General features: G+C 45.3%; 4 protein-coding genes across 6 annotated transcripts in view; 2 read left to right on the top strand and 2 right to left on the bottom strand.

The window, feature by feature from the left end:
• Window positions 1-11,045, top strand: part of LOC117898676 (protein roadkill) — a 53,704-nt gene extending 42,659 nt beyond the window's left edge. For 2 of the 3 annotated variants that reach the window (XM_034808258.1, XM_034808256.1), the window contains exons 2-8: window positions 8,544-8,694; window positions 9,058-9,179; window positions 9,249-9,410; window positions 9,486-9,781; window positions 9,855-10,033; window positions 10,104-10,246; window positions 10,313-11,045. In XM_034808258.1, coding sequence (XP_034664149.1) covers window positions 8,544-8,694; window positions 9,058-9,179; window positions 9,249-9,410; window positions 9,486-9,781; window positions 9,855-10,033; window positions 10,104-10,246; window positions 10,313-10,457 — 1,198 coding nt within the window. In that variant the 3' untranslated portion in view covers window positions 10,458-11,045. Of the gene's footprint in view, window positions 1-7,767; window positions 8,057-8,543; window positions 8,695-9,057; window positions 9,180-9,248; window positions 9,411-9,485; window positions 9,782-9,854; window positions 10,034-10,103; window positions 10,247-10,312 lie in introns of those variants that run through there. The other variant, XM_034808257.1, reaches the window with a different exon arrangement.
• A 1,887-nt stretch (window positions 11,046-12,932) lies between these two features.
• Window positions 12,933-15,094, bottom strand: LOC117898677 (origin recognition complex subunit 2). Its single transcript, XM_034808259.1, is given in 4 exon segments — window positions 12,933-13,419; window positions 13,487-14,332; window positions 14,386-14,950; window positions 14,953-15,094. Coding segments are annotated over 4 exon segments (1,980 nt in total). The 5' UTR covers window positions 15,085-15,094; the 3' UTR covers window positions 12,933-12,982.
• A 228-nt stretch (window positions 15,095-15,322) lies between these two features.
• On the top strand, window positions 15,323-19,071 carry LOC117898675. Its single transcript, XM_034808255.1, has 6 exons — window positions 15,323-15,636; window positions 15,755-15,943; window positions 16,003-17,512; window positions 17,568-18,373; window positions 18,441-18,637; window positions 18,691-19,071. The coding sequence occupies exons 2-6, from the start codon at window positions 15,798-15,800 to the stop codon at window positions 18,840-18,842; spliced, it is 2,811 nt and encodes a 936-aa protein (XP_034664146.1). The 5' UTR covers window positions 15,323-15,636; window positions 15,755-15,797; the 3' UTR covers window positions 18,843-19,071.
• On the bottom strand, window positions 18,945-20,398 carry LOC117898679 (inositol polyphosphate 1-phosphatase). Its single transcript, XM_034808262.1, has 2 exons — window positions 19,844-20,398; window positions 18,945-19,785 (listed from the first exon to the last, which is right to left on the bottom strand). Exons 1-2 carry the CDS (start codon window positions 20,331-20,333, stop codon window positions 19,157-19,159), a joined length of 1,119 nt encoding a protein of 372 aa, XP_034664153.1. The 5' UTR covers window positions 20,334-20,398; the 3' UTR covers window positions 18,945-19,156.
• Between the last annotated feature and the right edge of the window lie 5,336 nt (window positions 20,399-25,734).

The following is a 25,734-nucleotide window of genomic DNA, read 5'->3' as shown; positions in this document are numbered from 1 at the left end:
TTTATAAACCAATAAACCTACATTGAGCTATACGAAAACCAACACCTACCATCACATATTTTTATGACTTCACTAACTAAACGATCTGGGGCATAGCAACAAGTAAAAAGTACTAAATTATGGCACATTTTACTCCGCTTATGAAGGACTTCGCCAAGGCAAACAATCATTAGCAGCAGTTCGAATGGTAAATGCTCTTGAGATGTGCTTCGCTTGTGGGGGGGTTTGGGGCTATGACTATGACCCACTTCCTTGGTACATATTCAGGCAGCTAGGACCTGCCCTGAGCTACATTTTGCATACACTCGTAGTCAGTCGGAAGCCCATTGTCACATCCTTGAATTACTGGAAACCACACAACAAACAAACCACTGAACAAACAAAACTTTTCATTGGTACTATTTTTTGTGTGTACATATATTATATTTGATGACTTGTAAGTTTTTTCTCTGTAGCTCAGACCTCGATGGATGGTTTTTTTCTGCAGTATTGTAGTCTAGTAAGACCTCGATAGATGGGGCGTTTTATATTTGTATGTGCATAAGGCTGACCTTACTTTTGCGTAAGTAATTGGTTTCCTCAATGATGAAACTTGATGATGATTTGCCTACCGATTCTCTATTGATTGGTGGTGGCACGTGGGTCACTGATCACTCCCGACCCTAAACCCTCTGCCCCCTTTCTGTCTCTCTGTGTTTCTCGTTTTCCCTTGCCCTGAAAATGTCGTAATATTGCATGGGCGTATAAACACAAAACTTAAGTAATTAAGTTTTCTCTCACTCTAGCGCACACTGTGCATCCCCTTCCTCATCTTCGTATCTGTTTCTGCCACCCCTAAGCATACTTTTCGTTGAGCTTTCACACACACACAGACACACACACGGGAAAAGCAGACCCCAAAAGGCGTTCGCCTAACCTCAAAAAAAAAGTATAACAATTTGGTAAACAACAAAGAAAATGTTTGTGTTTTATGCTGATGCGTTTTGTTTACCGTTTCATCCATTGAGTGGCACTCAATTTTCGGCTAATTAATGGGCGTGGAGAGCAGCAGCTGTTTTTCTCTGTCATTAAAGAAATGAGCAAAGAAAGGTAAAAAGAGGAAAGAGATGGACAGAGAGAGGGAGAGAGTCGAGCAGAGAATGGTGTGAGATTGTGTTGCACTGCAGAATTGAGACCACGGCTATGGCTGCTGCTGAGAGGGAGCGAGAGGGCAGACCTCTTTCTTAATTCTTTTGACCATGTGCCACAAAATTGTTAATGTTCTTTCGCCCCTTCACCCATTTTGCTGCACTTGTTGCACATGGCCTTGCTGGAGTGAATTTCTCTCTGATAATCAAGAACAAAAAGCGTTTCTTTGTGCCGCCTCTGAGTCATTGATGTGGCTGGGATTGGGGAGGGGGGCTATCTTTATCAGTGCTTTGGCCCCGCATTGACGTCTGCGAACACTACACACACACACACACACACACACACACACACAAGGTGGGTGCAATGACAGCAGACAGGCTGTACAGGGTGTCTGCGCTGTCATTCTGTCTCGCTCTGCGGTTTTTGGGGGACCAAACGGGAAGTCTGCTTCACTGCATTTTTGCTGCTGCTGCTGTGAAAGGGCCAGGGCTCTGGCGGCTGGCAGTCGCCTTGGCAACATTATGCAATGACCTCTTTCAGCTTCCGCTCTCCGCACCACTCTCCACGCTTGCTCCAACTATCCATCAAAACTCCCTTTTGAAAGCTGAACATAATCGTATACAAATGATATGATAGTTACTGGAGGGGAAAGAAATGAAAGTCTTTACACCCAATGAAAGATATTCACACTTGAAATTTAGATTTGGAACATATTACAACAGATTTAACCCTACAAACCATTAAAATTCATTTAATTATACAATTTCAAAGCCTTCAATAGAATTTCTGCAGGCATTCCCGTAAATGTTTATTTTTAATCAAATTATTAACTCTTTCACTTATTTTCTGATATTTGTGCGGTGGCTGCAATGCAACTTTCCCATTTTGTGACTGGCGCCTGCCACGGCTGCTGTCGTCTCCCATTTATTTTATATAAATTATTGAAAACTTTCAAAAGTTAAGGCGAAATTAAATTCATTAACATAGTTGCTGTCCGCATTGGTTAGTGCTGCTTTAGCATGCGGATCTGATGATAACATGTGGCACGTACAATTTGCAATGACTTTTCGATTAATATACGCACTACAAGGGTGCCAAAGGGTGCTAAAGGGTGACAAATAGTTTCTTATTTTCATGTGTTTTACAGATTTCCCAAAGTAATTAATGCTTCCCATCATCAAGATCCGGCAACTATTTCTTGCAGCAATAAAATACAATCTACAAAGGGGTGTATCTTTTTGGCTTTGGCCTCCATTCTTTTTGGAGCAATTGCTCTGTCGAATCGTGTCTCTTGAACTCTGCTACAGATACAAAACAGATTCAGGAGGAGTTTTCACTTTGCTTTAACACAGCACAACATTTCACCCAATAATCGTAAAACGAAAAATCTGAGTCGCTCTCTCACTCAACCCACATTTTATTTAGAACAAATCTCTTCGAAATCGGGCGAAAAGCAAACAAGAATTTCTAAGCCAATAAAAGAGAGCGAGAGAGAGGGAGAGAGAGAGGGTGACAGGGGTAGAGGGAGAAGACGGGCAGTCGTCTTTAAGCCAAATACAGATCACGAAGACGCATTGCGCCTAAAGAAAAAGTAGTAGAAATCCAAAGAGCAACAGCGAAGCGAAGAAAAAAAAAAGAAAGCACGACAAAAACAAAATGTGAAAACGCATGAAAGCCAATTTCTCGCCATCTCCCTCTCACACGCCGCTCTCTTCAGTGCCGCTCAATTTGTTTAGAAAGTGCAGAGAAAGAGGTAAAAGCGGCAAAATGCAAACAAGAAAGCTCCGTCCGGCGTCCGAGGCGTCGTGTGTCGGGCAAAAGTTTGCCCCAAAAAATGTTTGAATGGTGAAAATTGGGCACACATGGCAAATGTTGCTTATTAATTTATTGATTTCATCATGATGATGATCATGGCGAATGATTATAATGATGTTTGTCAGCAAACTTGTTATACAACAACAACCACAACAAAGAAAACACCAAGAGCCACGCGCTACAACTCCAACCAAAGAGAGACTCTGCAAAAAGAGACAGAGAAAGAGAGAGGTGCACACAGAGAGCTCACAGCTCGAAGACGTCATCAAACAAGTTTGACTCGCTTTACGATTACATAAAAGTGTTGCTCTCGTTTCGAACTTCGGAGCGGCTTCGTGTTTGCTTGCGATCGGGTGAAAACGTTCGCTGCCCACCTACGCGCTTGCGCACAGTCCGCGCCATACAAATAAGCACAGAGCAGAGCAGCGCAGCGGCGTCGTCGGCGACGTCGTGATGTTGCTCATTTTTTATGCTGCCTGTAATTTTTACGTAATCGAAATATGTTTTCCCCTCATTATTATTTGCGGTTAAAAAACGGTCAACTTTCATTTATGCTGCAATGCCCCCCGCCGAACCGAGCCAAACCGAACAAAAAAAAAGTGTCAAACAAATGTTGCAAGCCACGCCCACGGCCTACTTTCGGGCACACACAAAGTGTGACAAAGGCCTCGTCTTCAGTTGATTAGCATTTAAAAAAAAAAACAAACAGAAAAAACTAAGCCACGGCAGTTATGTAAAAATTAACAGCATACTCGTATTATGCGTGGAAAATGGGACGCCGCGATGACCATTGTCACATGCTGATGATGAGATCTGTTGCAATTAATTGGAATTTTATAAGGTCAGAAGGGGGTTAAAGAGTTGAAGGTTCATAGGTAGGTCTCCCATAGGTTTCCTATAGTTGGTTTTTGATACGGCAATTCACTAAAATCGCCAAACCCAATAGGTACATGTCCATTCCTGCTAAGGTCCCTATACTAGAGCTTTCTCTGTGACCATTTAGGGTCATAATCCAGTTCCCTAAGGGAAGAGGAGTTTTCCGTCTAACAAAGATTTCCCTGCAATCAAGGATCATTTAAGAGGTTAATGTATGGAAACATACATAATTTCCCAAAACTTTCAATGGTTTTCATTAGCGCAAACAATCGAATAGGCCCAAACAAGGTAAAAACAGCGAAAACATCGAAACAGAAGGCAAATTTCACTCCACTTACATGATTTCGTACGCTTGCTTTATATAACAACAAAAGCAACAAAAGCTCAGCAGAGGGGTAGAGGCGGTTGCAGAGGCGACGACGCTGTTGACTTTCACGAAAACTGCAGGCAAAACTGCATATGCGAGAGGGAGACAGCGTAAAGGAGAGGGAGCTTTCTCTCCCTCTGCAAAAAACGCAATGCGGATCGTGGATCGTATCGTGGAACGTGGATTTCGAGGGGCTGGGTAGGGGAGGGCAAAAGGCAAATGGACGGACGATCGGCTTCAGTGAAAGACCCCAAAACGAAATCCAAAGAAAACGAAGCATAACAACAAATAGAGAAAAAACAAAAGCGATAAAAAAAATGTTGAGCGTGGGAGTTTTGAAAATTAATATGCGTCAAACTCTTGACGACACACCATGGAAGGGGCGTGAGGTGGTTGAGTGAAGGGAGAGTTGTAGAGAAATTGCATGCGTTGACTTTTCTCTCTGTGTCTCTGTCTCTTTCTTTTATTTTCTTCGGGTGGGTGGGTGTCATCGTTGCTGCTGCATTTGTAGCGGAAGTGAAGTTGTCGGTTGTTGTTCGTTGTTTGGGGAGCAAACGAACCGAACGTGTTGCATGGAAAGAGAGTTTCTCTTTTGAAATCATTTTCATTGGCATGAAAGTTCACATTATTTAAATTAAATTGCCAACCGGCGACGCTTCTTCCTCTTGTCAAGCGGTGCCTCTCTTTCCCACTCAAAAAAAGATGAGCTATCTTTGGGTCGAGGCAGTGGATACCCTTTGATATTGTTGCATTGAATTATTAATAAACTGAGATTCGGAGAAGTGATCAACATTAATAAGCCAATAAAACAATATGATTCCCCTATGGGTTCCAAAAAGGTTCCATTGAATTAGCTTTCATCTCTCCAGAGGGCTGCAAACTCTTCAGCAATCACAGAATACCCTCCTTTTGTTAGGGTATAAAATATGTGTCTTTGCATTTACAATATGTAAAAAGAAAAGCGTTTCCTTTTGCTCGCCTCACTCAGCGAGCGACAGCAGAAAAGCGTTTTTCAGTCCGCTCCATTCATTTGTTGTTGCTTTGGTGGTTGGTTTGGTGTTTGGGCGGCGAGTGAAAGGAGGCATTTGTTGTTGTTGGTGAAAACTTTTGTGGCAGCCGCCATGCAAGTGAAAATTCATGCGATAATTTGTTGTAAAGTAAAAAAAAATTGAACAATTTTCACCATTTTTGTTGTATTGTTTATTATTGCCTTTTGCCTTTTGTTGTCGACATTCGTTCGCTGCGATTGTTGTTGTAGTTTTTATCAAATTTCATTTAAATGCTAATGAAAAGTTGCCGGAAGTGTGGAAAGCGCCAAAGCGAGTCGCTCAAATTATATAACTTTTCCACTTTTCTTTTTTTGGCGGAAAGATTTCGGAGAAAAGTTGTGAGCCACACACTCTCACTCTGTCTCTGTCTCCTCTGTCCGTTTGGGGCAGCTGCTGGCAAATCAATTTCACCTTCTCCGTCTTTCCCCTTTCCTTTCTTCATCTTCTTCCTCCTTTCGCTTAAGCCGATTTATGAGATTTCGTTAACGCGTGCTGCCCTGCCCCTGCTGGGCCGTTTTTTCATTTGTCATAAATTCACTCTGCTTTTTCGTTCTTTCTTCATCTTCTCTCCTTTGTGGGAGAGCAGCGAAGCGAAAGAGAGGCAGGATCGCCCAGGGTGATCCCAGTCTCCCCGTCCCTTCCTCGTGTCTGTGTCCATGTCCAAGTACATTCGATGCGTCGCAGCTGTCGGATGTTTGAACAGGCGCGTCCTCCCGCGTTAGGCTGGTACCTAACTACAGTGCGGGGCGGCATATATTGTTGATATTGGGAAGGGTCAGTATTTGTGGCTTTGCTTTGGACCATGGCTAATGGATTTCGGCAGCTAAGCAAGCAGCGCTAATGGCATGACTGGGGGAAATTAAATGGAAAGGAATTTGCATTCAAATGTGTGCGTGTGTTTGCTAAACAAATTTCATTGTAACCACATTTAGAGTCAAAATCCTCTCAGTCGGAGATTTTGAAGGTTTTCTCAATTTAAAGATGATATGAAATATATAAAGGGTTTACCAAGCGTAATACAATTTGTATTTAGTATATTCTTAAAGTCCCTGAAGGTCCACCCTAATCCACAATACAGTGCCTCGTCGCCAGCCGGGAAGCAGAACCTTACCTTCCTCCTGCTGCTACTGTCAGCTCATTAAGCTTCGGCTTCTTGAGCTTAACCTTCTTACGCCACCGACCCCCCTACCCCTCCCCGCGCATTGTGTCATTTGCCTTGTGGCGCCATATCCAAATGATTTTCAATGTCATAACGAAACTCATTTTTCGGCTCTTGGGCCCTTGAGAGAGCGAGAGGCGAGGCAATGGCTTGAGAGAGGGAGAAGAAGCAGCTTAAGGTAATGGCTGAGTGTGTGTGTGCGTGTCTCAATGCCAAATCAATGTCATTAACATTAAAGCACACTCACTAAAAATTGAACAAAGCGGCCCCTGCCTGCCCGCCTGCCTGCCAGCGAGTGCTAAACAGTGGAGTTGCGCTGCCGGCGTCGGCTGCTCTGCTGACTGATGACTGCTCTGTCGGCAGTTGGTTTTACGGTTTGTTCACCTTGACGAAATGCGCGTCAACCTTTTGCTCTGGCTGTATGACAGCTCACACATGCAAACGCACACAGTGAGTGAAGCAGAGGCCCATTGAAGGTCCTTCCCAGCTGGATTTGCTGATGGCCATCAAAATCGCCAGCACAGCAGCCTGCTGCCAGCACAAGGTATACGCTGGAGAAGGTACCCTACATAAATGGTACACTACAAGCGGGCTAACCTTCCATTGAATGTGCAGTGTGCGTTGGCACCTTGAAAAATCTCAGCCTTGCGGGAGAGCAGAACACAGGGGCTATTATTGTTGATGCTGGTGGCGCAGCCTTGTACAGATTTTCCGAGTTTTCCTCCGCTTAATTGTACCAAAAGTGCTGCTGCCGCGGTTGCCGCCGCGTCCGCTGCTGCATCTGCGCCTGCTTGCAACTCCGACACAAACGAGACGAATGTGTTTTGTTATAGTGTGGCAGATCTACCTCTACCTCTATGTATGCATCTCTCCCTCTCCTGAGCATCACCTTCACCCTATGCATCGCTGACCCATTGTTTGTCAATTTTCCACTCTTGGCTACAATTCTGGCTGTTCTGTTGGCCCTTTGTTTGCTGTCATCTGCAGAGCCTCTCCTATGCCTGTTTTGTGTCCTTAGACACGGATTTCCTTTCCGTTCCTTTAGATTTTGAGGTCCATCGGGCCATCAGTTTTCTTTTGCTGCTCCTGCGCAACGGTTGTGTTTTTCTTCGCTTGTGATATTCCCGCCTGCCGTTCTTGATCTGGTTCCCAGTACCCAGTCAAAGCCCAACGAACTTTGAAAGCTTCCAAAGCTTCATTCTTACTGTGATCTGCATATACTGCCATCTCGCTTTATTCCACACGCATTCCAGCTGCCTCCCTCGCACGCCCACTCTCTCAGGCGCTGACTAATGTGCGGAATAACGGTTAACGTTTGAGATTCCTTCGTTCCGCAATTATGATTCCACGCTGTCGCTGCTGCACTTTTTGGCGCATTTCATTTTGTGTTGTCCTCGCGTTTGTGTCGTCTTAATCGTGTTTTTTAACTGAAAATAACCCACCAGCACTTGAGTTTATTCTTGTTAATTTGTCGTTAACCTGTAATCTGTCTCGCTGAATTTGTTCCGTGTTTTTTGTGCGTGTATTTTAAACGGGCGGCAAGCTGGAGAACTCCCTGCTGTTGAAGCTGCTCAATCTACTCGCGAGGCACTCGACTTCTGACTCCAATTTTGTCAAAGTTGAATTCGAGCGCAGTATCATGGATTTAATACATGAGCCAAGGTGAAACCAACCTCACAAAATTATTAGTTTTACTTGAAAATTCTTCTTATCTCTCTCTCTCGCTGTCTCCTTTCATCTCATTCTTCAACTGTCGGAAGCCCATCTTTCCATTTGATTTCTCCACTTACCCTCTTCTCTGCTGCTTCTCCTCTGTATCTACAAGAACCTTGGATAACTCTAAAACTCAGTTTCTTCTTCAAATGAATGTCATAAAAGACGAGTGTCGCCTTCCTCTAATTGTAATCCATTAAATATCTCTTCAATAACTTCCCATGATCAATCTCTCTCAATTCCTCGGCACCTTTCTTATTCTCCCACAAAATAATGGAATACAGTTTCTATACAACCAAAACAAAATGGTTTCCTAAGCTCTAGATATCTTGAAGAAAACCATCATTCGAAAATGTATTTTCTACAGAGGTTATCTAATAATTTTAACAAAAATATTTATTATATCTAATCATCTATTTTTATGCATTTTTTACAGATTGCCGGTGAACGAATGTCAGGCAAGCCAAACAGCTAGAGTCACCTCGAACCTGCACGCATCCAGTAGCACGATGGCGGTCAGCCGTGTACCCTCGCCGCCCTTGCCGGAAGTTAATACGCCAGTTGCCGAGAACTGGTGTTATACGCAGGTAAATTCAACTCCCAATCCCTAACCTCATCCTCAGACTCCCTCCCTTTCTGATGATAATCCCACAGGAGGGATTAAATTTCCATCCCTATGCACACAAACGTCCGTCTGAGCATTCCACTTTGTGTGGATTTTTGCATTCCTATGGATTTGCCGATCGAATTTCACAATTTTTCGTGTAAGCCGAATCCATTTTGTTGTAAGGCGGTAAATGCATTTCCGTTTGGGATACAGGTGTGTGGATTGGTGGCGTCGGGTGAATCCATTGAAGTTGGGGGAAGAAATCGGAGATGGACTCCCAGGAAGGGAAGATTAAACTGAATGTTGTACTAACTCTTGCTCCATCCTCTTCTCATCTTTCCAGGTTAAAGTGGTTAAATTTAGTTATATGTGGACCATAAATAACTTTAGTTTTTGTCGGGAAGAGATGGGTGAGGTACTCAAATCGTCCACATTCTCAGCCGGTGCTAATGACAAACTGAAATGGTAAGCAGATTAAACATTTTAAATGGAATTAGATATCTTAAATATCAACTCTTTCTGTTTCTCTTCCAGGTGTTTACGGGTTAATCCAAAGGGTCTCGATGAGGAGAGCAAGGATTACTTATCGTTATATTTACTATTAGTTTCGTGTAATAAATCAGAAGTCAGAGCCAAGTTCAAATTTTCCATTCTGAATGCGAAACGTGAGGAGACCAAAGCCATGGAATCCCAAAGGTAAATCCATCAATCTTCATCATCCCCGAGGATCTTTACTAATCAATCAATCACATTTTGGTTTCTCCTTTGTAGAGCTTACCGTTTTGTGCAGGGCAAAGATTGGGGCTTCAAGAAATTCATTAGACGCGACTTCCTGCTGGACGAGGCCAACGGCCTGCTGCCGGAGGACAAGCTAACGATCTTCTGTGAGGTTAGCGTCGTCGCGGACAGTGTTAACATCTCCGGACAATCCAATATTGTGCAGTTCAAAGTGCCCGAGTGCAAGCTCTCCGAGGATCTTGGCAATCTCTTTGACAATGAGAAATTCAGCGATGTGACGCTCTCAGTGGGCGGTCGAGAGTTTCAGGCGCACAAGGCCATACTGGCAGGTAAGCACAAATCAACTTTAAATCCACATTTGGAATCTTCTTAACCGAAATATGTATTATTTATGTTTGCCAGCGCGCAGCGATGTCTTTGCGGCCATGTTTGAGCATGAAATGGAGGAGCGTAAGTTGAATCGTGTCGCCATAACCGATGTGGATCATGAGGTTCTTAAAGAAATGCTGCGATTCATATACACGGGCAAGGCGCCCAATTTAGAAAAAATGGCTGATGATCTCCTAGCGGCTGCTGATAAGGTAAGGGAATCCTCACAATTGCCTCTCTTAAGATTGTGTATTTAATCGGGAATTTCTATTTTGATTATAGTATGCACTCGAAAAGCTGAAAGTGATGTGCGAGGAGGCGCTGTGCGTCAATCTCTCTGTTGAAACAGCAGCCGAAACATTAATATTAGCTGATCTCCATAGTGCGGATCAATTGAAAGCACAAACGATAGATTTCATAAATACGTAAGTGTTTTAGCAATAGTTTTCCCTTTGGTTATGATTTACTTACCTTTTACCTCTTTCGTACAGTCATGCCACCGATGTGATGGAAACCTCTGGATGGCAAAATATGATCACAACACATTCACATTTGATAGCGGAGGCATTTCGTGCACTCGCAACACAACAAATCCCACCAATTGGACCACCAAGGAAACGCGTGAAAATGAGCTGAAACCACACTTCAACAACAACAACAACAACTACAACTACAACAACAAAAACCCCTAAAGAAACACCAACAACACCAATAACAACCTACAAGAATCAAAGCAATATCCTATATGAAATTTACCATAAATGCAATCATTTGTTCGATCGTTTGGCAGCTAACCTCAAGAGAAAAACATGCCGCAGAACAACAGCAACAGATACAACAATTACACCAACAACAATCAAATATTTCAACAACAAAAACAACAGGCAGAATAATATCATGAAAATGGAAATGGAGTTAGAGTTAGAGTTGAAGAATGATGAAAGAAAGATGGAAATGATGAGCAGGAGGAGGAGCAGGCAGTACCGTATATTGTTTCGATTTTTGAGTAATTTAATTCTTTTTTTAACATAATAATCTTGATTTTAAATGTATTTTTATTTTAATTTTGTTGATTTATGATTATGATCTTATGCTTAAAATGTTTACGAGTAATAACTATCCATTAATTCTACGTTTAAGTCCAACAAACAAAAGAAACAAACAACAAAAATTACTAAGTAAAATAAAGAAAAAGAGAGCAGAAACACGAAAAGAAAGTTGAAAGTATAATAAAACCTATAATATAAAATAAAGTAAAAGAGTAAGAGGAGCGATAACAAAAATCCATCAAAAATGAAATAATAAAAAAAAAACGTAAAAGCAAACAGAAAATGCAATGAGAGAAAAACGCAACTATTATTATTATTCTAATTGTAACGAATTATGATTACCGATTACAAAGCGTACACTTTGATTGTGATGTATATTCGATGCGAGAGAGAGAGAGAGTATGAATATGAATATGAATATGATTATTATGACGAGGATGAGGATGAGTATGACTAATGTTGAGTGACGAATAACGAATAACGTGTAATGATGAGTATGTAATTGAGTAATGCATAATGATACGGATATGATAATGAAGTTGATTTATACTATATTGTGTGTATATGTAAACTCGGAAACAATTTTCTCCATTCATTCAAGGTTTTATTTCACCTCTTATTGTATCCCCACTCTCCTGCTTTAGTGGAAGAGTGTGGACTCTTGGCAGATCATGGTATTCCTACTATTAGAAGCCAGATCAGGCAGTGAGCGTTTACCATGTGAAAATGTCTATCAGAAGGGCTGCTCTTTTCCTCATTGCAATACAAAATATCATGCCCCCAATGCTACCACCGCTGTAACACCCTTTTACACCCCACCAACATTCTCTATTCGGATCCCTGGAAGAAACCAGAACCATGTTCACACTTTCTTTGCATGTTTTTCCTCTTTTAATAAATCTTTGTTTGAAGCAATTTAAACAGAGCCACTTTTATCTTTTCGTTTAAGCGCAAATGTAATTAATTTGTTGTACAAAACTCTTTAAACAAAAAAAAAAAAAACTATCATAAAATAAAAGCAAAACGTAGCAATTTGTGTATAGTAAGCAGATAAAAACCACAAAAAAAAAACGCATCAATTCATTCATTTTGTGGCATTCCCAGGGAATGTTATTTGGGATTGAGGTGGAGGATGGCAACAATAGATCCTCCCCTTAGTAGCTCCTTACCATAGAAACTGCAACTGCGAACAAGACCGAACGAGTAAAGTGACAGACAGTAAAGTAAACGTGATAAAAACTTATCTAAACTAAAGTAAACTTTAAAGTAATTGAGACATTTTTATATGCTAAAATGCAAATCGTAAGAACACATAAGAGAACTCCTGGCTTCCTGGGAGTGTGTCAAATTCAGGTATTCAGGAAAAGAGAACAACAACAACAAGAACAAATAATAATGATAGTGAAAAATGCAAATGCAAAAACTTTCCATTCAATATCGTACTTCCGTTGCATTAACCGAAAATGTATATAGAAAAAAAACTCCTCTAGCCTTAGTCGTCGCATCAATTCCATTTTGTTTCGACTGCACAAGAATGCTTTAAATCCGTGTATGTGCCGTGTGAGTGTATAATATTAGCTAAAGAATAGATATTCCGGAAAGTGCAGCTATATGTTTGCTTTGTCATTTGATTCACTTTGTCGCTCGCTCGCAAGCTCGATTGAGAGTGTTGTGTTACGTTGCTCTGGCAGGCATCAATTCTTACCAACACTGAAAAACATTTAAATGCTTTGTGGAAATTCAGGTACGGGGTACGGAAACAGCGGGTAGATCTGTTTGGAAATACAAAATCAAAAACTTATGATCTTAAATATATAGAATACACGTATTTAGTAATGCAAAAAAAAAAACAAAAAGAAAAAGCGGACACCAAGAGAATCAGATACACCTTTTATGCATGCGCCAATCTAAATGTGTAGGAGAGCCGAGTGAGAGGGGAGGAGCTCATCGTAAATCTAATTGAAATCTACCATAAAGTAAAGTAAAGTAACTTCGAAATGGGCAATACAAGTGAAAGCAACACACAACATTTTTAAAAAGCAAAATTGTAATTGTATTTAACAATATTAGATAATAAATAAATATGTTCTAAAATGATGCGAAGGCCTATTCCTACTTCTTCTCCTGCTCATCGAGGAACTGCTGCAGCAGGGCTCCATCGATGGGAATGTTTAGCTGCTCGGAGCCATCCACGCTGCGCTTCGACTTGACCAACTTGTGGTCCAGGAACTCCGTAAGCTGGGCGCGCAATGCCAGATCCGAGCTAACCAAGAAGGACTCGCGGCAACTTGAGTACAGATCCTTGAAGGGCATGCCCTGGTACTGGGCATTGCCCTTGTTCTTCAGCTGGTACTTGACAATCAGCATGTAAATGCCGCGCGAGTTGGTCGTCAGCGAGCAGAAGACACTGCGCATCGAGGACAGAGCCAGCTCGCCAGAGTTCTGCACCAGCAGCGAGTTCTCAAAGGCCGTCTCGTCCGTGTAGGGCAACATGGTGGTGCAGTCCCACCAGGAGAAATTAAAGTTGCTCAGCTTTCCCTGGTCCCACACTGGAGAAGGAAAGTAAAACCATTAGAAGACAGCCCTCAGGGAGCAGGGACCGTCCTGAGTACTCACAGAGTGGTGTGTTGATGTGGTCTATGGATGCCAACATATGGATGTTGGGTACACGCGCCAGGCGCGACAATATGGCCTGGGCTTTCACATTCCGTAACATGGCACCGTCCAGGTTGTGCACGATCAGAAAGAGATGTGTCTCTGGTATCAGTGCGAACTCCTCCTCGATCATGTCTACAGCTTCGTGTGGATTTGTCGGGCTGATGCCGGCATCCAGAATCTCACTGGTGATGCTGTCCAACATATCCTTGATCGTGAGACTGGGAAAGAAGCCGTTCACAACCAGCACCGTCTGGCGGGCAAGTACCTCGTGGTGAAAGGACTGCAGCAGCTGGCGCTTGGAGCCGAGCCCGTACAGCAGAATATTGAATCCTTCGTTCAGAATGCACATCCATTTGGGAAAGTACGAGCGATACTCCTCCATGATGGCATTGATGGCAGTCTCGTGCTCCGCCGACACTTTCATTTCGGAGAGCAGGCTGAACAGACGATCGGCGGCCAGGCGAGGATTCTTCAGCCGATCCAGAGTGTGGTCTGAGGTGAGAATCTTGCTGCTGGCATGCGAATGGAAGTAGCCTTCGCTCTCTGGCACAAATTCATTCGATTTTTTGGCCCGCGCCGACTGTCGCAGGCGTGCCGCTGAAGGCGTCTTGGGCAGAACGGGCACCACGATGGCACGGCGCGCCTTGCAGGGTGTCTTGGGCTCATCATCGGCAGCATCGTTGTCCGAGGAGTGGCCGTCGCTGCTGCTACTGCTGCTGCTGCTAGAGCAACTGCCACTGGGCCGATAGTCGCTCTCGTCTCCAGAGAAATCCTCATCGGAGTCGGCCACAATTTTGGCAATCTCTGAAAGAGAATTTTAAGTGAGAGTCAACAGGTTGGCTCAGGCCAATACTCACGATTCTTGACACGGCTGCGCACATGGGACGGCGTCTTTGGCTGCTCTGTGGGCTTCTTTCGCTTGGTGTCGGGCGTCTTCACGCCCAAGCGAGGCGTCTTTGGCGTCTTGGGTGTACGCGGCGTGGCACTGAGAGCTGCCAGAGCCATGGCATCCCGCTTCTTGGGCGTGTTGAACCCAAACAGACTGGCACCGGCCACATTGTACTCTGACTGAATGAGGTTCAGGTCTGGCCGGATGGGCCTCTCATCGATTTCCGCCTCACCCTCGCCAACCTCCTCCACCCCTTCCACGTTGCTCTCCTCCTCGCTACACTCCACATAGTTGACGACAATGTGCTCGTGCTCGTGGTCCTGGCGCTGGCCCTTGCTTTTTTCCTGATATGCCTGATACTTTTTGGTGGGACTGGGCTTGCGTGCGGAGCGTCGAGTGACTGGCTGTGATCGCTCCTCTTCAGATCCTCCTGCATCACCATCTCCCAGATCGATCAACGCCGTGTCCATGTCCACGACAGATTCATCATCCGAGATGTTTATTGTCTCCGCGGATTTCGGATTTCTCGATTTTTTTGCTTCTTGGGTGTTCTGTACTCGCCATGATTAGTGGCGCTCATTGTAAAATTATTACAAACTTCTACAACAATATCAAAACAAAATTGCGAATTTTTTATCAAAACAGCGCAGAAGAAGCGGGAAACCATCGATGACAACATCGATAGTATCGATTTGGAGCAGGCCCGTGACAATTTCATACCTGAGTAGTTGTCATGTAGCGAAATTCTTCAGTTTCTATTAATTTAATTCCTCTATTTTTTGTAAATTTTCATGGCAACAATGTACGTTGATTTGTAATTTTGTAAATTTTTTGCCGATCATGAAAACGTTGGTATATTTCGGTTTATTCTGTAAGGTTTTTTTGAGGGTCATGGGATCGATAAATATGCGGTCACACTCTCTCTCGATTCCGGCGCGGTTTTTGACCTAAAAAGTGTGTAATTTAAGTTTAAAAATAAAGTTAATGTTGGAAACTAGACTATAAACTGATTATATACGACCACAAAACTATCAAGTGCGTTGGTTTTCGGACTATATTCGTCCTTCCCAAGTGGCGAGAGTATTATAAATTTGGAAATTGCGGCATCGTTTAAAACGTATATATTTATTTCAAACAATTATATATCTACTTCAGTTCTTCAATATACTATAGTATTACTACGAAAAATCAGAGCGTGGTGCATGATCATTTTGTGTGCGTAAGTATTGGCCGCTGGGCTACGCATTAACCGTTAGGTCCGCCATGTTGATTTTGCATTTTCTTTCGTCTTCTTCCATTCATATGTACACACACACATCATATGTTTTTTTTCGTAGCGTGGATCTCGAATTTTCCATTAAGTGATTTGTAATTGTAACAATGAGTACCGTTGCTGCTGATAAGTTTTGTGCAGTCTGCGGCGATTCCGCTGCATTGATGTGCGAGCGTTGCATGGAGCCGTATTGCAACAGAAATTGTCAAGCCGCGGATTGGCGCCGCCACAAATACTCGTGCATTCCCATGCCGTAAGTAGAATTGCAGAATTTTTGTATCTTCCATGCTTTCGTGTGCGTTCCACTTTCAGTGTGTTGGTGCCAAACACAAATGCGAAGTGCTTGGAGGAGCAGCAACTTTCTGCCAAGCCACTGGTTTCCAAGCCAAATCATGGCGCTATTCCCAAATCGAATCAGAAGCCAATCAATAAGGAAGTGAAGACCGTCGACACGGTATCTGCCTCGAGTTCAGTCAAGAGCGTTGGATCACCAACAGCCGTGAGCCCTGAGCAACTGTCCTCTGTCTGGCGTGAGACATTTTTGCCGCCGCTAAACGATTTCTTCGAGTGCCGCGTGACGCACATGAAATCAGACGGCGTCATCTGGGTAGTGGATGTGGCCAATATTGAGCTCATGGAGCAATTCAACGAGGGCATGCAGCGCGTCAAGTCAATGCTTCAGCTAGCCAAATGCGTCAAGGATTCGCTGGTTGTGGTTCAAGGCGACAAAAACATTCAACGTGGACATGTGCTCTCTGTGGACTCGCAGTCAAAGACTGCGATGATCCGTCTGATCGATCATGGCTCTGTGGAAATGTTTCCTTTGCTAGAAATCTACGGTCCGTTGTCGCGCATGGCAGATATCAAAACATTTGCGATTCAGGTGAAGCTGCTGTCGAACACAGGCGTGCAGAGCAACAAGCATTTGACGTTGCGCTTACTGGGCCCCAAAACACAGGAGGGCTTCTACCCGGTTCAGCTGAAGCCCAAGATGACAATTCCGCTCAATTTTCCGATTAAGATGCTGCAGATGAACCCGGAGGTGACTGTGGTCACGATCCTTGAAGGTTGTCTGCAGCGCGAAGAGCAGCCAATTGCCCTGCTCCAAATATCTACGATTGGGCAGATTAACGCCGCCATGAGTGACAAACTGGACGGAAAGCCCAGTCAGCAGCAGCCGATCTCTGGCTCTCTTCCATTAGATACGTGCACAACCGTATTCTTGGCCACTCGCACCAACCAGGGCTACCGACGCGCCTTTCTGCTGGACGTAATTGATGCGCCGCCCACGCGCACTTTTCTGGTTTATGAGATGGATGAGGGTCGCATCTCCATCACCACGGACGTGCGTCGCATTCCCAGCGAGCTGCTCGGTCATCCCATTCAGACATTTGCCATGAAGCTGAACGACAAAGCGCAACAGCCACCGCTGAAGGAACTGCTGGAGAGCTGTGGTCCCGATTTTACCGTCAAACTCCGTTTGGATAGCATTCAAGGGCAGGAGAAGGTGCGCAAGGTTAGTGCCGCCTTGCTGTCCAAAGGCAAGCAGATGGCCGAAGTGGAGCTGAATACGTTCATGGGAGAGGTGTCCACTGTGGGCCACAAGTACTGGCGTGAGGCGATAGAGAACGGCACGATGGTTCGCATAACTCACATTGTCGACTACAAGGAATTCTTCATCAGCTCCATGGAGACCTTGTTATATGCGAACCTTTTCAAGCGCATGGAGAAGAAGTGCAGACCCTTCGGTCCCTCGGACCAGATTCTGATTGGCAGCATTGTACTGGTGGCAAGCCCGAAGCTGGGACACTTCCGTGGCACGGTGAGCAAATCGCACAAATTATATGAAAAAAGACATTATAAACCCATCTTTACAGGTCTGTGGTGTTGAAAACGACTTCTTTAGTGTCTACAACATTGACACTGGCGCAACGTACCTTGTGGAAAGTCAGTGGCTGCGCATGTCCTGCCGCTTCCTCGAAAACATGCCCGTGAGCCTGTCGCGCGTCCAACTTAAGTCAGTACGCGATATTCCTGAATGTGCAGTGATCCCAAAAAATGCAGGCTGTGAACTGATGAAGGAGTTCTTGGCTGATAACGTTGAATTTCGTGTGGAGTTTGTTGGGTCAAGCACTCAATTGGTGGACTTGCATTCGGGTTCGGGCGAGGCGACTTCGCTGGCTCTACGAATTTTGCCGCTGATGTTTACGCCCGTTTCGTTTAAATCGCAGGAAGTAGCTGCTGCTGAACCAGCTCCTCTGGCAGTTCCAGCTTCAGTGGCAGCTCCTGATCCAGCAAAAGTTTCTGCTCCAGCGACAGTTCCTGCTCCGGCAGTTGTACCAAAAGAACTCACGGTCAAGACGCGTCCGGCTGCTTCAGAGATGTCAAATGAACTTCTTCCACCCCTGCCGCTATCGCCCCCAGCTTCCCCCATTATCGCGACTAAAGAGCCTCAACAGCAATTCCAACGTTACTTTTACAAGGATGTGCCCAAAATTCTGATTCCACTGGGCGAACGGATCGACGCGTTCCTGCTGAATGCATCGGAATTATCCAAAAGTGGTTACATCACCGCCTGTCACTTTAAAAACGATGACGAGTCCGTGTACTTTCAGGATTTGTTTAGTTTAATTAATAGCGAAGGCAAGTCGTCGCACCCAAACATTGAAAACTATATCCCATGGTAAGTGCCAAGCCAGTCCATAAGGCCTACAAGTAATCCAGTTTTCCATTCAATATTCTTGCCTTAGTGTTGGAGAAATGTGCCTGTCCATGTTCAGCGAGGACAACAGCTGGTATCGGGGCATCTGCGAGGAGATAATCGGCGATAAGGCTCGCGTTTTATACTGCGACTTTGGCAACTGGGAGATCGTTTCCTTTAAAAACCTTAAGCCCATCAGCTCGCGTCTTGTGCAGGGCATCATTGCCACCAAATGTTACGTAGAGGGTACGTAATCGGGGATTACCTGATAACTATAACTAATCGTCGGTTGCTTTCAGGTTACGAAAAGTCGCAGAAATTCAGTCTATGGGAGGAGCATATCAAGACGAACCTGCACGTTTTGTGTCGTGTCAAGGAGGGCCCCGACTCTAATTCGCGTACCATTACCATCCCCGATCTGGACGAACTTGTGACACAAAAAACTTCCTAAATCATTGTCGAGTTTTACATTAAGACAACAAGGACCGCGTTCCTTCATTATAATCTCCTAGTAATAAGAGAATCTCCGTACACCCAAAGTGTACGTATCGAATTTTTTTGGAAAACATTCGTTTATTTTTTGCTTTTTGTTTTGTTTCTCGACTTGGCAGGTCCTGCGTAGACGATCGTTTAATAACATACATAAATCAATAAATATTTCGATATAATATAAATACATATCCACTGGTAAACATTCCACAACATTTATCTTTCCACTATTGGAGATTCAATTACAACACTTATAATGAGAGATTACAACAGCATTCATTGTTCTGCCAGCTTGGCGAGGAGCACCTCCATCGCATCAATGTTGCGTACGGCGATGATGCCAGTTGCATTTCGCTTCCAATCGGTTTCAGAGTTCTGCATCAGGTACTTGAGGGCCACTGGCTTCTGCTCCGACACGCTCGCACCAAAGTCGAAGACGTCACCGCCCAGAGCGCGTAGAATCGCCTGCGGTGCACAGGTGTCCCACTTGAACGTGGACCCCTTGCTGAGGAGATACAATTCCACCTCTCGGGTGATGACTTTCAGGGCCTTGTGCCCGGCGCCTGCGGAGAATGCAAACTCGTAGCCCAGGTCGAGCAATCGCTGGAGTATATCCGACTGCTCAGAGCTGGAGAAGATGGCAAGCTGCCGATGCTCGTCGCGCGCCTCAAAGTGACAGTTGTGGGCCTGCAGACTCGGCAGGCAGACGCCCCAAAACATCGAGGAGCTGTACACGTGCTCGTCCAGCTTATTGCCAAAGGGCTGAGCAACGACTCCAATTACGGGAATGCCCGTGTCTCGTTCATAGACGCCTATCAAAACGGTTACACAGTCCAGGCCGGTGGAGGTGATGCCGGGAAAGTTGGTGAACATCGTGTCGCCTGAGATGTACTCTGCGGTGGCGTCTACAAAAACAAATCATTAACAGCTGCCATGGGCTGGCATGTCCACCTACACACGTACCAATTGGATCAATCCATATGCCCAGATTGGCATAGTCCAGCTCCTCGGGAAGCTCTGGAATCTCGCCCAGCGAGCTGCTCTCAAAGTTGACTACGCGATGCACTTCGCCGGCCAGTGCGCTTGCTGCACCCTCATGTCCACTGAGTACCGCCTCCAGGCAGGCGGTGGTGTCCGCTTCATATGCCCCCACAGCAACGGTGACACTCTCTTCCAGCTTGTTGGTAAAGTTGGGCGACTCCTCGCCGAGAATGGCGTCCTGCATCTGGGGAAAGACCGCGCCCACCTCGTGTTTGATGGTCTCCTGGATGAGCACATCGGCCAGCGTTTTAAAATCGTGCTCGAACCGCTCGTTGGCCTCTCCTTCCGACTTTTCCTGGACGAGCAGCGACAGCAGCTGTTCATTCACCCGGCATGTCCTGGCTATATTCGCCGCCTTTTCCGCACAGTTAATCAACACCCGCAAGAGGTTTGCCTTGTCCTCCGAGCCCATGGTCCAGTCCTGCTTGCCAATTAATTAATTTAATTTAATTAATTGTTAATTGTTTACATATTTTGTATGGCTTCCAGTGTGACCGCGGAATTATCGTTGAAATATACCGTGAGGGTCTCGAAAATATACCGAAATATACTTTTCCATTTTCAAAATATATCGTGAATCTAAAATCATTTACCTCGATTTTGATGTTCAATTTAACATTAACAGCTGGTTTGGACTCTCGCGAATCTTGGTGAAAAAAGGTATATGATTTTACACGGTGAGTACACGGTAACTTTGTTACATGGCATCTACATTTTGTGGTTGACAAGTTGAATTTGATGTTGATAACGAATTAGTATTCCATTTGGACTCTTAACGTGTGGCTCTTAATGGCATTTCTACACGTTTTCTACATTTGCGTTTTGGTGCAAAACGCGTCTTTAAAAATACTGGAAAATGGTCCAAAATACTAAGCTAAATTTAAAAAAATGCAAGGTGAGTGAGCTAAACAAGGTCGTCTTTCCGCTTGATCGGAAATCAAATTCCTCAATTTTGATGCTGGGTTTATTATTATAAGCTACTGAGGAACGGTCAAGTCAATTAAATGGAATACTTAGTAAATACTTTTCATGGCTTTTTCAGCGCACCTTTTGGTGGCTTCCTTTTAGTGCTGTGAAGCGGGAACAAAACGGAAACCTTGCAACACCACAAACACGTTCACACATAGAGATGAAACTGTGTGTGTACATTATGATATCGATATATGGCGGCAATTTTTGTAATTTTCAAAAATGGTCCAAGGGTCCCTAATGTATGAATGATTCAATTATTAACTTTACATCACGTGCAGGCTTAAAAACGAATTAATTGAAGAGTTCCATTTATCAGGATGCCCCTGCAGCTGAAGGGAAAGGGTTGGGCAACAACTTTCACATCTTCATTGAAACAATTTTAATTGGCAATTAAAAATTACGCACTCACCGCCCCTTTGGGCCTTGCTCAGCAGACCTGCCCAGCCCAGCCCAGCCATGAATCATGCTCAGCCCAAGGAGCTGCCCGTTCCCTTCCCGTTGAGGGCTTTGTTACAGCTGCGGCTGCTGCATAATTTGCACCCGATCTTATCAGCGAGCACTGCTAATGATTCGCATTAATGATGCTGCATCCATGGCCCGCTTCCATGCTCTCCCCATTCCTGCGGCATCGCTGTACCGATCTCTGTGTTCTGGGTTCTGGGTTCTGTGCTCTGGCTTTTCGGGTCTTACGCACTTTGGCATCTTGTGAAATGGGACCATCAATCAGTGAGCTACCACTGCCCCAGCACTTGGCTGCATTTGCATATAAATTGCTGCTAATGTCGCGCTATCAAAGTGACTGCATCAATGCGGCATTCCTGCCATGCCTGGGCCAGTCCTGGAGTGGCCCTCGGGCCCTGTACCGCTTGTGCTTGCTTGGCTTATGCTAATTTTTTCCCAGGCCTCTCCGCAGGCCTCTCTTTAGTCCTCGCAGCTCCGGCCATTGATGTTTGGATAACGTTGACTTGATGACTTTGCATAATTTACGCCGCCGCCACAGCCACAGCCACAGCCGCAGAGAGCAACGCAGAGACCTCAACTGCAGCTACATTTTGGCTGCTTTGGGTTAATTTTTCACTCAACCACGTTTGCCTTTTTAATGTGTTAATATTCATGGGGAAAACAAGGCACAGCACGGCACGGCACAGCACAATGTTTGCTGGTTTTCCTCCTCGGACTCAGCCTCGTTGTGTTGTGACTTTTGACGTTTCAATTTGGCCCGTTGCGTGATCTTTAGCCGCACAATTTTTCAAACTTGCGGGCATTTATCAACAGCTCAGGCAAAGGCATTTGTCATCATGCCCACGGCCAGATCATCCCCGGCTCAGGCTCAATGCTGGTATGCAAAATTTGATTTGGGACTTGGTCTCCTTTTGTTGGCCATTAGCAAAACTCTCTCTCTCTCTGTACCCCTGCTCCTCCCGCACGGCTTAACAGCCTTTTAATTAATCGCCCGAGTTGAACAAATTCTTAATGAGTCTTTAATTAATCGCCAAAACGAAACACACTCGACTGGAGGCTCGCTGGCAACGAATTATTTAAATATTTTATTGTGACTGGACTGCCGTCTCTGTCTCTTGGATGTGGCTCCACCCCTGAGGTGTCTGAAACGAGTTTTGACGCTTCCCAAAAACTGTTTGCTTGATTATTTGCTTGTTTTTATGAATATAAAATGCCCCCCACAAACAACAGTCTCTGTGTTGGCTGAGTTTCAGAGCTTCATTAGAGATTGTGCAGCTTTGTTCGCTCACTTTTCCAATTTATTGGGCTGTCGTTAGGCATGAGTGATGAACGCTGCTCAGCGCAGAGCCCCGTGCAGTGGGGCGTATACTTATTGTGGGCCACTTGTGGGTCCCAGCGCCCACTCAGCCGCCAATTCTGTGTTCTCCAGCCATCTTCGATTTGTGTGCTGGGGCCTGCAGCAGAAACTGGATTGGCTCCGAATGCCATTCGCTCTGCGGTTTGTCGTTGTGTTAATTTATGCGCTTCAAGGTGTTTGCCTTTTACGCTCATTGGCAGCTCGCTCACTGCCCTGTGTGTTTCCTTGGGGACTGGCGTTCCTTCATATTTGCATTGCTAGTTAATTGTTTGCATTTCGGCGAGCAAGCGTAGGGTGTGGCTGCCACATGACCAATTATGGCAGCCCCCAAGGCCAAATGCTGATCAATGGCCGCGCTCTGGCTCTGGCATTAATCAAGTGGGTGAAGAAACAAATCGAAAAGCAATGCCCGAAAGCGAATGTCTTGCAATTGCTGTCCTCAAATGTTCCAGTGATCCACAGAAGCCAATCTCCTACCGCTTGAACCATTCACACTCATCAATTTCAATGCTGAAACCAAACTTCTGCTCTGGTGTAAGCTATCCTGGCTGTGCCACCGCATGTGTCCCTGTCCCATTGTGCTCGCGCCTAACATTTGACCAGCGATTGCTGGCAGAGCGAAGCGGAAGCGCGAAGAACATGCAACATGCGGCATGCGGCAGTCGGCTATAATGCAGCCACAAATGCAAAGCCGCTGCCCTGTTGGTTATAAATTTAATGCATTTCGGCGCATAGTTTGCCATTTTGCCACTTTAACATTATTGTTATGATGATAAGCGAGCCACAGCGAGCGCGGGTCCAGGCCATGCTGGGTCTGCGGATACATCCTAGGGATGTTGCACCATCCTCGCCTTTGTCCGGCTGTTGGCTGTTTGCTGTTTGCTGATCTTCAATGCGATCTCTGCAGCTTGTTTGGCTTTCCTCTGCATTTAAAATCATTTCATTTTCTGGGGGCCAAAGTGTGAATATAATTTAATGTGCCTCTGCCTGCCTGTGCCTGTGCCTCTGCCTGTGCCGCACTGTGCAATATCTGCCGTGTGTCCCTGCTGCAGAGAGATTATTTATGATGCTTGATTGGTTTTCAAGTGATCATAAAGTAAGTGATCGCCATCCCCCGCTTGCTCGCAGCCAATTGTGGCGCTGTCCGTTGGCATTGAGTTGGCCCCGCGCTGGCGTTAATATGTAGATTTCGGAGGCGTAGATTTATGTCCAGCGGGAGTGGGAGTGGAAGATGAAGTTAAATATGAGTAGGAGGAGGCTGCTCCCTGCTCGACCCTGCTGGCGGAGATAGCTTCATCTGGGGCTGTGCGCTCTGTGGCCAGATCCTGCTCGAACTCCCCCAAATGGCCTTCAACATTTGAGCGTTTAAGTGACATTGATGTTTGCCCCACTGGACAAGTCTGAGAACGCGCCTCGCGTCTGGTATGCGCTCCGGCATACCAAGTGCAGTGCAGGGAATTATTAATTTTCATATGGGAGTAGGAGCTGTCAGCTGTGCTCCCCATCAAGCTGGACATGAGGAAGACATACAAAATAAATTCTGTGGCATTTGCAGACAGCCAGCAGACAATGCGCATCGAATGGCTGTGTCTGTTTGGGTTTCTATTTCTTGGCTTAATTCGGGATTGCGTTTCTGGCGGCAATCACTCAGAGTGTGTGTCTATTGGGGGTCTATACAAATGTTAAGTGATTGAAATCAACGCCAACTCCCCCTGCCAGCCGAGAGCTTTGTCTGTTCTTTGGGCCTTCTTGGAGCTGGGCTGTTGTCGGGCTGTGTTTTGTTTTCGCTGCTTTAAATGAACGTTATTAAGGAGATGTTTATCGCTGAGTGATTTATTCATTAAAAAAACATTTATTAGCCAGCAAACGAGTCAGGCATGCGTGTGTGTGCGTGTACATTCATATTCACACTCACACTCACATTCACATTCACATTTATGTAGCTTCATATTCACCTTCGCATTCGTTTGCTGGCCCGCTTTTGGACGCCTCGTCCGCCTCGTCTGCCTCGTCGCCTCATTTGTGCGGCATTAAAATGCGAAAGCGTGTTTGTTCCTGGAAAACTGCACACACCCCCTCCCCAGCCAATCACCCTTCTCTCTCCGCTCTCTCTCCACACACTTCTTATCAGAATTGCGGGTGTGGTGGACCCTGCCAGGTGAGGCATGGCATGGCGTGGCGTGGCGTGGCGTGGCGTGGCATGCGGCTTTGTTTTATGAACTTGCACACATTTCCTCACTCCGCCGTGTGGGTGTGCGTTTTAATCGCTTAATTAGAGAGTCTCTTAATTGACTTGGACTTGGACTTGCGGCTGGGTGCAGTCGAGTTCGTGGCTTAAGTCTTTTGTTCCATGAAGAAGTTGCGGCAGGACACCGCCAGCAGGAGAAAGCTTCAATTTCTAGCTACTTCTGGGTTATCATTGCCCTCCCAGGCGGCTGCTCGACCTGTTCTTGGCTCAACCCATTCATTAGTCCCATTCCATTGGCGCTGCCTGCGCCAAACCTGTTGATGAGCCTCCACTCTGCAATTTGCTTACATGCCCCACAGTCAGGACACACCCCTGGACCATGCGCACTGCCGCTTCCCATGCGCAGACATTTCAATTAGCATTTTGGCTAAGCATCGCGTAAATATCAATAAAATCAGGCGCAAGTCGCGACTGGCACTCGTAACATAAATACTTGTTAGTCGCCGTGACATTCGCTTCCAGCCGTAAGTGCTCGTCGTTTGTTGAGCAAACCAGGCACCAATCCACGTGATGGCCTTAGCCATGGTTATGCATCATCAAACTGCGCAGTGGGCGCGGGAGAGGTGCCTTCTGGTGGCATAAGGAAGCGTCTAAATGATTCATAATTTATGCCTGGCTCTGTCTCTCTTCCATTCCCACTCCCAAATGCCATTCAATCGCTTCGTTGCTTAATTTTTCCAGCTTAACGCATTGGCTTGTGCCTTCTCCACTCACTCCCTGCCTGTGCCTCTGCTCCTCCCTGTTATTGTAATGCATTTTGGGCTGGCAAAGTGC

The sequence above is a fragment of the Drosophila subobscura genome, chromosome O, assembly GCF_008121235.1.
Source record: "Drosophila subobscura isolate 14011-0131.10 chromosome O, UCBerk_Dsub_1.0, whole genome shotgun sequence".
NCBI classification, from domain to species: Eukaryota; Metazoa; Arthropoda; class Insecta; order Diptera; family Drosophilidae; genus Drosophila; species Drosophila subobscura.
This window is presented reverse-complemented; position numbering and strand designations above follow the sequence as displayed.

Bases quoted from the DNA above. Each gene is read 5' to 3' on its own strand.
- LOC117898675 (XM_034808255.1), top strand. From the start codon at position 15,798: ATGAGTACCGTTGCTGCTGATAAGTTTTGTGCAGTCTGCGGCGATTCC. The intron at 17,513-17,567 runs GTGAGCAAATCG...CCATCTTTACAG, and splicing joins TGGGACACTTCCGTGGCACG to GTCTGTGGTGTTGAAAACGA. The intron at 18,638-18,690 runs GTACGTAATCGG...GGTTGCTTTCAG, and splicing joins CACCAAATGTTACGTAGAGG to GTTACGAAAAGTCGCAGAAA.
- LOC117898679 (XM_034808262.1), bottom strand. From the start codon at position 20,333: ATGGGCTCGGAGGACAAGGCAAACCTCTTGCGGGTGTTGATTAACTGT. The intron at 19,786-19,843 runs GTACGTGTGTAG...TTGTTTTTGTAG, and splicing joins CATATGGATTGATCCAATTG to ACGCCACCGCAGAGTACATC.